At 37.0% G+C, this 13,133-nt stretch overlaps 3 protein-coding genes across 4 annotated transcripts; all 3 read right to left on the minus strand.

The window, feature by feature from the left end:
• LOC137731987 (DExH-box ATP-dependent RNA helicase DExH10) lies at positions 1 to 8,270 on the minus strand. 2 transcript variants are annotated; one of them, XM_068471261.1, is made up of 17 exons: positions 8,116 to 8,270; positions 6,733 to 7,764; positions 5,813 to 6,127; positions 5,572 to 5,676; positions 5,381 to 5,449; positions 4,837 to 5,004; positions 4,677 to 4,748; positions 4,482 to 4,598; positions 3,624 to 3,833; positions 3,350 to 3,508; positions 2,954 to 3,043; positions 2,726 to 2,818; positions 2,390 to 2,543; positions 1,729 to 1,877; positions 1,550 to 1,645; positions 1,011 to 1,103; positions 1 to 383 (listed from the first exon to the last, which is right to left on the minus strand). In XM_068471261.1, the coding sequence occupies exons 2-17, from the start codon at positions 7,693 to 7,695 to the stop codon at positions 273 to 275; spliced, it is 2,964 nt and encodes a 987-aa protein (XP_068327362.1). In that variant the 5' UTR covers positions 7,696 to 7,764; positions 8,116 to 8,270; the 3' UTR covers positions 1 to 272. The 2 variants fall into 2 exon arrangements, with proteins under 2 accessions (XP_068327362.1, XP_068327363.1); XM_068471262.1 differs by having other exon boundaries at positions 8,091 to 8,270.
• A 1,782-nt stretch (positions 8,271 to 10,052) lies between these two features.
• On the minus strand, positions 10,053 to 11,267 carry LOC137732795 (ATP-dependent DNA helicase PIF1-like). Its single transcript, XM_068472064.1, has one exon. The coding sequence runs from the start codon at positions 11,265 to 11,267 to the stop codon at positions 10,053 to 10,055; it is 1,215 nt and encodes a 404-aa protein (XP_068328165.1).
• Positions 11,264 to 12,307, minus strand: LOC137732797 (uncharacterized). The gene has a single exon (XM_068472065.1). The coding sequence runs from the start codon at positions 12,305 to 12,307 to the stop codon at positions 11,264 to 11,266; it is 1,044 nt and encodes a 347-aa protein (XP_068328166.1).
• Positions 12,308 to 13,133: the final 826 nt, after the last annotated feature.

Raw genomic sequence — 13,133 nt, forward strand, 5'->3', positions numbered from 1 at the left:
TGAAAAATAATCTTTTTTCCACATTTTGTGCTTTTAGTGGTTAAGGTCTTGTTCTACAATGAAGGACGCGAGTGACTTTGAGAGCTTGAAGAAAAGCAATCTTAGAATACATGTCTAAATTATGGGCCAACGGAAGAAACTTGATACAGTAACAAAAATTATAGGGAACAAATAGAAACATAACTTACCATATCAGCCTAGGCAACCAGTCATCACTACTGTGACGGAAACCTTTGTCTCCACCATGCCTGAGATGGCCTGCAGGAAGAAATCTACAGATACAGGGAATTTGCAAACATGATACCTCGCCGGAGGCTTTCGCTTGCTCCAGTGAATTTCTCTTCCAAAGCAACTTCTCCCACAGCCTGAGCAGCAGTACGCAACTGAAAATAAAGGCCAGTCAGTTAGAATCACTTGATAATTTAAGTGCTGCCTCAAGTGCTCAAGCAATTAATGTTTAGGGCACATTTCTCAGAACTAAAAATTAGTGGTTCAGAAATTTCCGTGCATATCTAATCTGTGTTCAGAACAAAAGACTACACCTACCGTAGGAGATTTTCAGCATGTTATACAAACATGGATAGGCTACATTCCCTTTTTCACCGTTCGGAAAGCACTTTTCAAAATTGAATACCAGTTGTGCCATGAGAAGTTATATTTCATCATAACTCAAATCACAATAACTAAAAATAAAAGCTAATAACATGTTGGGACATAAATTGACCAGGCCAGGTTAAGCCCAAAACGCTAGCCTAGCATTAAGGTCATTATAGCAAGGACACGGACAGTAAACATGGATTTGCGTACTTTATTCTTACCTCTATGCTTATCAAATGACTATGACTGAATCTATTATACTACTACCAATCCTAAATGTTAATTTTCCTTGACTATCACAAGCGTTATATTGGGCGAATAACCTTCTGATGGTTCTGAACATAGTAAAAGAGGCCCTTGAATGATTGCAAAACCAACTTACGAGATATAATGTTCAACTTCCCAAACAATACCTGGTTCAAAAATTCATCAAGTCTTCTAGCAGCTCTGATGATACTACCCTCAAATATATCTGTCATTTGTGTAACCTCCGCGAAACTTGCACCCTGATGGAATATTTATTAGAAAAAAGAAAAAGGGAAAGATTAGTCCAAAAAGTCCTTGCTAAAACAATCCAAAAGGTTTTTTACATTTTTATTGGCTTGGAAAAATCCAAGGGCTACAAGATGAAACCTCTAACAAAAAAACATTAACAAAGTTGAACCCTCCAGACATTACAACGTCCAGTAAACTACAGTGTTTTGCAAAACAAAAACAAAACAAAGATTTTGTCAAATGAGAGCAGTATGAGCAACAGACAAATAAAAAACTTGTAGATGCGAAAACAAATTGGTAGAAATGAGATAATAGCAGGAAATTTTAAAACCATTGCATGAGCAAAGATGAGGAAAAAATCTGTCATGTTCTATCTTGTAAAACATTTCCACCTTTGGCAAATTATAGTTTCTATCACCCACATGCAACAAATTACACAAAAATATAACAAACTAACCTTTGACCAACAATAAATCACATCCATCAAGAATGGTCGCACTGTTGATTCCACGTACTCTTCAATGTTTACATCTAATTTGCATTCATGTTGTATCTGCAGTCATGTAGCAACAGTTACAGAATAGAAAAAATAAAAATTTGTACGTATGAACAGTGTGAAGCTAAACATTATAAGACCTCCGCTATTCTTCTAGCACTCTCTTGGAGTTGTTGTAATGGTCTAGCAAGCTCCGTCCTCAATTGTATCTGCTCATTTGATTTATCTACTGGAATAAAACAACTTGCGATTGCCGCAATTTGATGATGATCCAAATCATTGAATGTGCCTGATCACATATAGCATTTATACTTACAGAAAGCTGAACAGTATTGATGCGATGGCTGAAGAGCAAAGGTGTTCTAAATAGATAATATGACCAGTTTCACTGGCTCAGTGGGCTTGGCTAAGGCCAAAATCAGTTATATTAGCTTTCAGGAGTTCCTTATCTTATCAATCGAAATTTTATTGATAAAACCTTTTCAATTGTAGCCAATATCTTATTACCTAACTCCATATATGAAATAATACGTATGAACGGAGGATTAAGGATAATTTTTTTTACTAAAATTGGAATTTGCAACAGAATTGATAATTCTACTTAGACTTATGGAATTTTGTATAGAATATCAAAACGAAAAGTGATTCAATTTCTACCATTATTATATTATGATATTCTGTACTCCAATCGAATTGGATACCATCTTTCTACTGTTCTTGCATTGGCCAAATTCATCCCAATAGTCTGTCTTGTAACGGGTCTTAAGTAATAACGTGAAAAGAGAAGTGCAAGATAACTACCATTAAACATCAGTTCAGTAACAAGGAGCTCGTCTCCCGTGTCTATCAAGCAGGCTGCCCGCCCCTTTAACTGGACAACACCCTCGGCATCAATGTGACCAAGCTTCTTCAAGACCCGTGAACGGTTCTTAAGTTCATCACGAAATTTTTGAAGCTGCAGAATCAATTATAGTTAAAGTTGAATATGCATATTCTTTTGCAAATTTCTTTACATGCAACATCAGAAGGTTGTAATACATGCAGCGTAACACTGACTCATCATCCCATACAAATCATGGTTCTACTTCTTGCAAACGTTAAAACAGTTTATGACAGAAGTATCAAGACGAGGCGTACCTGGGACTCACGCATTTTGGACTTAAGTTGTTGAATTTCATGATCCACCTCTGCTTTCCTTTGAAAGCATTTAATCTGGTTCACATCTTGAGACTGCAGCGAACCAAATAGTAAGCACAAAGGGTAATAGTGAGGTAAATTCCATCAAGAAAAGAAATTTTTCTCCAGACGGTAGAGTTCCTTAATAATTTGTTTTATAGAACACAGTATTTTAAACAAATGACAAACCTTATGCAGTGGATGTGCGTATAATTTCCGTTCAAGATCCTCTATTTGATTGACTAACTCAACAATTTCAGGATCTTCAATGCCCATATCCTAAAACCAAAATGAACTTTGAGAAAAACATAGGAAAAATAGGAAAGATGGTATTGTTGCAGATATCGATACGAATACATGGTTTAGTGAAACGGATATAATCCTTTTTTTTTTTTAATGCAAGGAAATAGGGCCTTAAATAGAACAGATTGCTAAGTTGCAGACTTGCAGATTAAATCCTTACACCAGTGATATTTTAAAGAGTTACAACCAAAACATTACAGTTTGACAACAGAAAATTGTAGCAATAATATGGTTGAAAAAAGTCTTTGCCCCAATGTACCAAAGACAGTTGATCATTATTACCTTTACAGGATTCAGCTTTGGAAGACCTTGTGGAAAACGAGTTCCCAGCTCCTGAACTGCTAGAAGAATACTTTGCCTTGCCTCTAACGGCCGCAAATCAGAGGGAATAGATATTCTGAGTTTGCTTAGAGCAGAAATCAGGGGCAATTGTACAGGGACCTTAAAACAGATCGAAAGAAATATCAGAACCCCAGAGGACCAATTTAACTACTTGAAAAACTTAATGAACCACATCGAACTTTAAAATTCAGTTGCTTCAAGTGCATGAACTTACTACATGCATTTCACCCTTTTCTCCAGGGCGAGGAGGGCAAGGCTTTGGCTGTGAACTGTTCTCACTTGAACCAGGAGAACAGTGGAGCAAAGTATCCACTATATACCCACCACCACGCGAGGACAGTGTGCCTAACCCGGATGAAGGCTTTTTTACCACATTAACTACAACTCCCCAGCCCCAATCTGTACCACCTTCCCTAATCTTGACCTGCGACAAGAAAAACACGTCCTGAGAACAGGCAAATACATGACTTACAACCCTTGTATTGGAAAATCAACATCTGCATTTCTAAGTTTAACAAGCAATCAAGATGACACAATCATTGGTATTAAGCGAGTTTATATACAATATAATCGAAGTTAGCATAGAAGCTTGAGGACAAGGCATAAAATGAAATATTAATATCAATAAATGATTAGGTAAGAGTTGTAAGACATCAGTGCGACAAGTAAAACAGTAAATATTTTCGTAGGGTGGTGCTATACACACACCCAATTTTACCTTCCAAACACCTTTCTCAATTTCCGGCCGTCGGATTGAACCAATTGAAGAGGATCAAAGGATAGAAATTAACAGGGGGTGTGTGGAAGGTAAAAAGGGGTGTTTGGATAGCACCACCCTTTTCTCACTGTATCTAGCAGAATAGCACTACAACCAGAAACAAGTATCAAACAGAAATTAGAAGAAAAAACTTTAGACCGCAATTTCAGTTCCAATGCTCTTAAAGATCCACCTATACAAATTAAAACCAAATTTCAACTAAGAGACTACATAATCCAATTTAAATGTTATTAGAAATCAACAAGGATAAGTTTACAAAAAATTCCAAACAGCATGACCATTCTCAGCACATACCAGGCGGCCAGGAAGAAGAAAATACAGAACTCTTTCAGGCCTCGTTATCTCTGACATCATTTTCTTCTCAAGTTGAGCTATATCAAGTTTTATCTTATGATACTCAGCAACTTCAGCCTGCACATAAAACATTAAACTCTAAGCATGTAACAATAACTAGAAAAAACATATTTAAGATCAATGGGGAAAGACTACCTCTCCTGATGCATCAAGCAAAGCCGCTTCCTGCTCAAGCTTTGAAACCTTTTCCCCTATACCAGGCAAAGCCTAAATCATAGAGAAAGATCCGGAGTGGTTAGTCATTATGCACCAGATTCCGGTGCGGAACAAGTAAAATATGTGATTCAGTAGAAACCTTTTCATACTGAAATTGGTGGAATGAATTCTTTATCACGTGTTCAGCTGTGAATTGGCCTTCCGCACGGCTCAACAAATTCAAAATTGAGTAATAACTGAGTCTGAAAGTGCTAACTAGAGGAGCTGGTTTACCCAAAACCATATCCTTTAGTGTGTTCATTTCCATCTGTAAAAAGTAACAAATTTCGAATTAATTTCATGACTTAAGATGGTAAATGGCTTTCTTGCTTGTTCAACATCACCCTGGGCTGTGATAGAATTCAAGCGATATAATCAAATATAAATCAAATAAAATAAAAGGGATCATTCTGTTTTACCCTTTATAAATATGAATTTAGCTCTGAAAATATAAGACAATAAAACATAATAAAGCAAACAAACAGTCAAAACTCAAGGTGACTAAATGGAAGACCTCAATATGTGGAAGGACTTCCAATGGTTGATGTGTAATGAATAATGATAAATTTATCGATTTTGAATCTATACAGAAATTAGTGAGTGGCACTTGTACACTAAAGAGAGATGACTACTAGTAGCATCACCTGTTCATCAATCATTATGATACAAATACCCCGCTCATCTTTGCCACGACGCCCAGCCCTTCCACTCATCTAGAGCAATTAAGATAATAGTTAATAATCAGAAAAAGAAATAATCCACACACAAATATACAAACATGTGTCTTTTTCACTTATTATTTCTCTTAAAGAAAAGCAACAAAATCTTCACTTACCTGAATATACTCACCAGATCCGATATATCGATGACTATCACCATCCCACTTCTTAACAGCTGTGAAAACAACAGTTTTTGCTGGCATGTTTAAGCCCATTGCAAACTGTTCACAAAGTACAGATATTGAAATGTTATTCCATCTTATCATCTAAGCTAGATAAATAAGGTACAGCTGTAAACTAAATATATGAAAAAGGAAACGAAACAGGAGAGAAAAGGTGTTTAAGAAATGTTCTTACTGTCTCAGTAGCAAAAAGGGCTTTTACAAGGCCTTCTTGGAAAAGAAGTTCTACCAGTTCCTTGATAACAGGTAGAAGGCCAGAATGATGAACAGCAATTCCTCGTTGAAGGAGTGGCAGCATTAACTCAATAGCAGGCAACTCCCTGTCTTCCTCGTTTAAGCAGAGTATTGCATTACGAAAAACCTGTTCAACAGCATCTTTTTCGTCTTGGCTGTTAAAATCAAGCTTAGACATGGACATCGCATGTTGTTCACACTCTCTTCTACTGAAGCTGAAAATTATAACTGGCTGAAATTTCCGTTCCATAATCATCTGAAACTCAGGGCAGAAAAGCGTAACTAAATAAATAAATGAATGAACAAAGAAAGATAAGCACATGTGTGATGTCGATTAAATAAAGCACCAATGTTGGTGGATAAATATTAAATATAGAAGTATTTGCACTAAGAGCCTTCAATGTGGGAAGCAACCTTGTTTCTAACAATCCATGTGATGAACAGCCTCTAGGCAACTTGCCAAACAGGCAACTAAAGAAAACATTAGGATCTGAGATCATTTTATACTCTACTTTTCACTTTACTTTCTTTCTCTTTGTTTACATAAGTATAACCTTTAGATGTCCTGCTCTCAGTACCGTAAACAGTGACCAAATCACTTTCTGGACAAGAATAATTATTCGACATGAAAACTGCCATCCAGATTCTCAATGCTACCGCTAGTGTTTTCATGAATCATCTTTGCCAAACATGGTCTAAACTTTCCATAAGTGAAAAAACACCATGCAATCATAGTACTAATAATAGGTAAAAAGATGAAATATTTATTTCATGGTGTTTTTAAAATATAAGAAAAACCACCTTTTGAAGGAAGAGCAAACCTTCAAGAAGAAAGAACGAAAGTTAAAATGAAGAGCACACCTTCACAATTTTGAATATGTCAGAACCCCCAGATGCAGTCCCACCTTTTGCAAGTCTCCCACTTGCCTTGTTATTCCTGTGACCATCACCCAATTTCTGCTTTGAGAAAGTATCATGTAGCTTCACAAAATTTTCCTCCCTGAATTGTTCATTCTCATCGACCACAAGATACAACCCATTCCCACCCACTGGAAAAACGTAATGCTGCAGAGGAGTTGGTCGAAAATCTGTGTACACCACATGACAAGGCTGTTTGTGCAAATTACAAATCCACTCTGCAAACTCAGTCGCATTGGACATTGTGGCTGAAAGAAAAACCATTTTAACAGCAGGAGGCATAAATATAATACTCTCTTCCCAAACAACCCCTCTTTCACGATCCTTCATGTAGTGAATTTCATCGAAGATAACCCAGGCGACTTCCTTTAAAACCTCGGAACCCCTGTAAAGCATTCCCCTAAGGATCTCAGTTGTCATAACCAAACAACTAGCATTAGGTGAGAGTGTAACATCTCCAGTCATCAATCCAACATCTTCAAACTCCTGGCTGAGCTCTCTATATTTCTGATTGCTCAAAGCCTTCAATGGCGAAGTATATATAACCCTCTGCTTGTCTCTAAAAGCCATGGCAATTGCATACTCCGCAACTGCAGTCTTACCTGCTGAAGTATGGGCGGAGACCAAAACTGACTCTTTCCGTTCTAAGCATGCCACAGAAATCTGCTGAAATGGGTCAAGGGTAAATTCGTATGTCTTGGCCGCCTCGCCATTATACACAGGATTCGAAAGGGTTCCATAAACCGACTCATCCTTGGTCGAAGCATAGTCACTGGGAACTGCAACCTCATGCACACATGTTCGAGTCAAATGCCTTCGCTTCAGGGAAGATTCATCGGTGGGAGTTTCTGTGATCTCTGACGCTTCAGGTTCTTTTCGTTTCACAGGTGTTGGAGATTCTTCCATCCCTAAAACTATTCCGCTTCCAAGCTAAACCAAACAAAATTCTCCTACTAATAATGTTGAGCTTTCCTTCTGCAACAAAAACACCAAACATGAATCAAAATGTCGTTTGTTCAACAGAAAAGCAATCTTCTTTTTCTTTATTGGAGGAAAATTAATAAAACCCAATACTTGCAGAATATAATCGTCACAAATATTCAAAATTACACAAAAAGCTTGATTTTTTAATTTTTTTGAAAAGAACTACTTTTGGATTTCAGGTATGAACAACCATTGCACCTATGACCAGCGTCAACTAGGTTCCCCAAAAAGATTCAAAGTATTTAAGTTAAACGCAAATTCTATGAAAACTGTGAGAAATTACAAGAAAATAGGAAGAGAGAGAGAGAGGGAGCAACCAATTCTGCTCTGAAATTGGCGAACCTGAATGCTGAAACGGAGATTTCCCAGTTAGCCAATGCCCTAGCTTGACATATAGTGTACGGTAATATAGGAGAACTGTTCAAATCAAAGTTAGGGTTTTATTGGAAGATCCAATTGTAGGCAATTAGGGTTTCACCTTCAGTTGCAGGTGGTAACCAAATAACAGCGCCTATTTTTTACGAAATAAAAAACAAAGTGTATTATGCTTTAATAGTATTCAGGTAAGAGATTTTAGATTTGATTTACATTAAATGCAAGTTTGAATCATATTATTGTTTACCTGCTTAGCCCCCTCTGCTAATAGAAATGGAACCAAACTATTTGGTTGCGGTTCGGTTTTATATGATTTAGGTTTTGATTTCAAAACTTTCACGCTATTTGTACACTAAGGGTACGTTTTTTGCACCGGACTATCTTGGACTAAACTAATTTCAAAAATTAAACTAGACTGGTTTAGACTAGATTAAAATAAACTGATTTAGTGAAGTGTTTGAAGGTAGACAAAGAAGTAAGATTATAATATTATATTATTTAATCTATATCTATAATATTTTATTATTAAATTAATATATATATTTATTAATTCCTATTAGTAATTTATCTTTTTCCTATTTTGTAGAACACCAGGTCAATCATCTTTCTCTCCATCTAACCTCTCATTTTTTTTCTCCGCCGTCTCTCTCCCCTCTCCATCTAACGTCTAATCTTTTCCTCCCTTTGGATATCCAAGTTGCTTTGCTCTTTTCCTCTCTGTTGCACTCACAATTTGAATTAAAATCACAAAAAATGGAGACTTGCCTCCCAAATTCCCGATTCCCCAAAAAAATGGCGGTCATGGTGAGTTTTCTTGTTCAGCTCCCTCTCTCTTCCCTTTGTTTTTCCGTTTAAATCCCTCTCTCTTCCCTCTTCCTCTTTTCTCGTCCAACTCCCTGAGTAGTAATCAGATTATAGGTGGTTACCAGATTCTAAGATTTTAGGTCGAGAGGGCTACGATCACTGATGAAGGCGGCTTGAGACGGATTTGGGGAGACAAGAAGGCAGCGACATCTAGTCCTAGCTAATACCATGCTTTTGGTTAAGATTAGCTAACGACAAGTAGCGAGGCCCAAAGTTGAGCGAGTTCGAGCTAGCGTCATTAAAGCTAAACATTTGCTGCTGTTAGTCCAGTCTAGTCCAGTAAAAGCTAGAATGTTAGACAAACACACCCTAAATACTTTATGCCATTAATACAACCTAATTGAAAAATAATTCATGATCACCACGCTAAAATTCAACATCAAAATGCATTTTACTAACACGGTTGTGGTTGACTTTGAGACCGCCCTCGATAAAGCCACATATAATTGTCCATGACTGAAGACATGATGCGGAAGGTAAATGCCTACATGTGGTATTGTCTGACCTTGAGATTTGTTTATAGTAATAGAGAAACTTAGTTTCACTGGAAATTGCTTTCTTGTAAGTTCAAATGGAAGCCCAGCAGTATCAGTACTTTTGAGAGGGATTCTTGGTAAGAAAACTCTGGATCCGGCAAATTGTCTAGTTAGAATTTCAGCATCAATAAGATTTCGGTAAGAACCACGACACAATAATCTTGTACCATTACACAATCCCAATTTCGAATCAATATTTCTTAAAAGCATGATTGGAGCACCTCTTTTCAGAGTTAACTTGTGCGGAGGCAAACCACCAAGTGAGATTGAATTCAAGAACTCTGGCTGATACAAATTCCTTGCGTCATCCTCAACTGAATCAAATGAATACATTGTCTCTTCTAAACCCGGAAACATATTGATTATCTTTTCATTCAACATATCAACGTCTTCATTTGTAGGAGTTACCACTGCCTTTTCCACCATGTAGGTTGCATCATTTATATGATCCTCTAAGTCAGGGAAGATTTTGGCAATTAATTGATTAATGGAATGCTCACTCTCTCATGGTATCACCATGCATTCAGGTAGTTTTACCATATAATCCATAATAACATCTTCATTCCCATCACCAACACGAAGTAAAAATTTTGAAAATTCACAATCATTTATGGATCTCATGTTTTGTTTGAGTTTTAAAATCTTTACTTGTGACCAAAATGATGCCTTAACAACACTTGCTTGGATTAGTTTGGACTTGGTTCCTTTCCGGATAACAGGAAGAACTTGTCGAAAATCTCTCCCAAATATCATTATCTTCCCCCCAAATGGTAAGTCAATATCTGTTAAGTCTCTGAACGTTCGATCGAGTGCTTCAAATGCATGACGATGCGTCATTGTTGCTTCATCCCAAATAATTGCCTTTGCCTTTTGTATTAGCTTTGCTAAATCAGATTGTTTACCGATCGAACACATCGATGATGCATCGAGACTAAGTGGTATCTTGAATTTAGAATGTGTTGTCCTCCTACCAGGCAATATCGTAGCTGCTATTCCAGATGATGTTGTTGCTAATACTATGTGCCCCAACCTTCTCAAGCTTGCTAACAATGCGCGATACAAGTAAGTTTTTCCAGTTCCACCGGGACCATCCACAAAAAAAGTCGCATTATCCGATCGTTGAACTGCACCCATTATTATGTTAAACGCACTTTTTTGGTCATTATTTAAGCGTTCAATTGCATCAAGATCTTGTTGTGGAATACATATGGATATTTCATCTTCAATACATCTGGTCATTCCTGAACTTGATTCATTTCCTCTTGTCATTTGGGGCAAATCAAACTCGTTTATACTCTTATTAAATTGAACCAAAAGTATGTTCAACTCACGCAAGAGTATGTTGGTAGCAAGTGTGGGAGTTATGTTAGTCATGGAAACATAATCTTCCATCATGAATGGACAGAACTCATCCCATAACTCTCGAACACCAATTGGTGCACAATATACCAATATGGTGACGAATAATCTTCTTAAAGCCGACGACATCTGAATTATGGAGGCCTCTAACAAACATTGTCGAATATTGTCATCTCTTTCTAACAAACCTTGTTGTTCTGCTGCCTGCTTAAATGTTGGATGCAAAACCCCATTAACTGTTCTCAAGTTTGTGAAGGATGTTGGTCCTCTAACATGATTAAGAAGAATCCGAAGGTAAAATTTTTCGCCTTCAGCAGGTGAAACTGCATATATTCGCCCAATAACCTTGTTACGATTCATTCTTTTAGACCACTTTCTTTGAGCTTGAATCCATCTGTAATGTGATAGTATCTCCATGTATAAATAATGTCGCGCTTCTGCATCCACATGATTAAGTGTAAAAAATTCAGTAACATTGTCTTTCTTGTACTCTCATCATGTAGAATATTTGTTATGCTTTCATCGACACAAAACTGAACTTGGTGCATATTAGGAAGATGTATTTGCATTCGCTCAACAGATGGATAAATTCGATTAATAATGAACTTGAATATCTTCCATAATGCCTCTGGTGCGCAAACCCATCTTGCATCCTGAAACTGCTTTATTTCATCGTGTTGAGGGTCTGATTGCACTTCAACTGTCACTCTGTCTGGGCCTTTGTAAACATACTTATATAAGTACTTGACACTTTTTATGCTTGCGCAAATTTCGACATTGATGTGACAATTATACCTTAACAACAACCATGGATTATATGGAATGACCCAACTATTATCAACCATTATGTTTCCTTGTCGATTAAGTGAGACGGGCAATCGATTTCCTCGCCTTTGATAAATTGGATACGAATCATTCCCTTGAACAGTGACTGGTGCAAATGTTTTGGGAAACTTTCTCTTACAACTCCCATTTTTCATACATGGAGATTGAGGATTATGAATCCCACACGGGCCATGAATCATATGCTTTAACACCACATTATAAAGTTGAGGCTCTACATCTTCATTTGGTATTTCAGCTCTAACAATTCGGTCATACTCATCTGGGTTATTGATCTTATCATTTTCATCTAACACAACCAGCATATGCACATGTGGAAGACCACGTTTCTGAAACTCAATAACGTATGTGTAAGCAACAACACTGCCCAATACCCCCTTTTCAATGATGTCTTCTTTTAGTTGCTCAAGTTTTGCACGAAATACTCTAGTGAGTAAGTCAGGGCGATCTTGTGGAGTTTGTCCAACGAGTAATTCGCTTTTGATTTCTTCCCAACTTGGGTTACATGTCATGGTAATAAAAAAATCTGGCTTTCCGAATCTTTGAACCAAAGTCATTGCGTCTTGATATCGTTGGTACATGTCACGTGGGCTTCCAACAAATGATGATGGTAAAATAATTCTACGCCCGATGCTACCTAATAATATTTTATTTTCAATTAGCTGTATATATTGTACACACTTTAAACACAAAGTTATATTTCTAAATAACGATGACTGAAACGATATATATACCTGCATTGTGTTGACCTGCATTTAGAGAGTCTTCAAGTCATTTGTAGAGATCCGCTCTAACTGTGGCTTGATTAAAACGCAATCATCTAAGTTTTTGTGATTCAATTTTAATGTAGTTATCTACAGCATATTGTTGCAAGAGACGTCCACCTCGAAGCAAAAGTGATGATCCAGTATGGCGTATCTACAAAAGCAAATTTCATATATTGCTTTTAATATAGGAATCATCATTCATCTATATATACCGGGAAGTAAATTATGTTATTAGTACAAACCTGTAACATATAAGCATAATAGTCGCAACATGTTATTGCTCTTCCACCGTCATCACGACTGTTAACATCCCATCCATATGTACCGTAAGGCAGCAATAGTGGATATTGTAAAGGATCATAAAATCCAACATAGTCTCGGACGTGAGAAAGTCTTCCACTAATTGTCTCCACCACGATATCCCTTCCATTTGCAATTGTGGCATTATCTCCATCTATTATAATTGCCGCAACTTGTGATGCTGATGGTAGACTATATTGACGCCGATCTATTGGTTGCTCTTTTAGGATCAACTTGCAATTCGGCAAATCTTGGCGTTGTCCGAGGCTTCGCAATGTATGAACAAAAGGATTATGGTTGTTCAACATATGTTGTA

Source organism: Pyrus communis, chromosome 4 (genome assembly GCF_963583255.1).
Source record: "Pyrus communis chromosome 4, drPyrComm1.1, whole genome shotgun sequence".
Taxonomy (NCBI): domain Eukaryota; kingdom Viridiplantae; phylum Streptophyta; class Magnoliopsida; order Rosales; family Rosaceae; genus Pyrus; species Pyrus communis.

Bases quoted from the DNA above. Each gene is read 5' to 3' on its own strand.
- LOC137731987 (XM_068471261.1), bottom strand. From the start codon at position 7,695: ATGGAAGAATCTCCAACACCTGTGAAACGAAAAGAACCTGAAGCGTCA. The intron at 3,834-4,481 runs GTATGTGCTGAG...TTCTTGTCGCAG, and splicing joins TTCTTCTTCCTGGCCGCCTG to GTCAAGATTAGGGAAGGTGG. The intron at 1,878-2,389 runs GTAGTTATCTTG...ATATGTGATCAG, and splicing joins TACTGAACTGATGTTTAATG to GCACATTCAATGATTTGGAT.
- LOC137732795 (XM_068472064.1), bottom strand. From the start codon at position 11,267: ATGAATCGTAACAAGGTTATTGGGCGAATATATGCAGTTTCACCTGCT.
- LOC137732797 (XM_068472065.1), bottom strand. From the start codon at position 12,307: ATGACTTTGGTTCAAAGATTCGGAAAGCCAGATTTTTTTATTACCATG.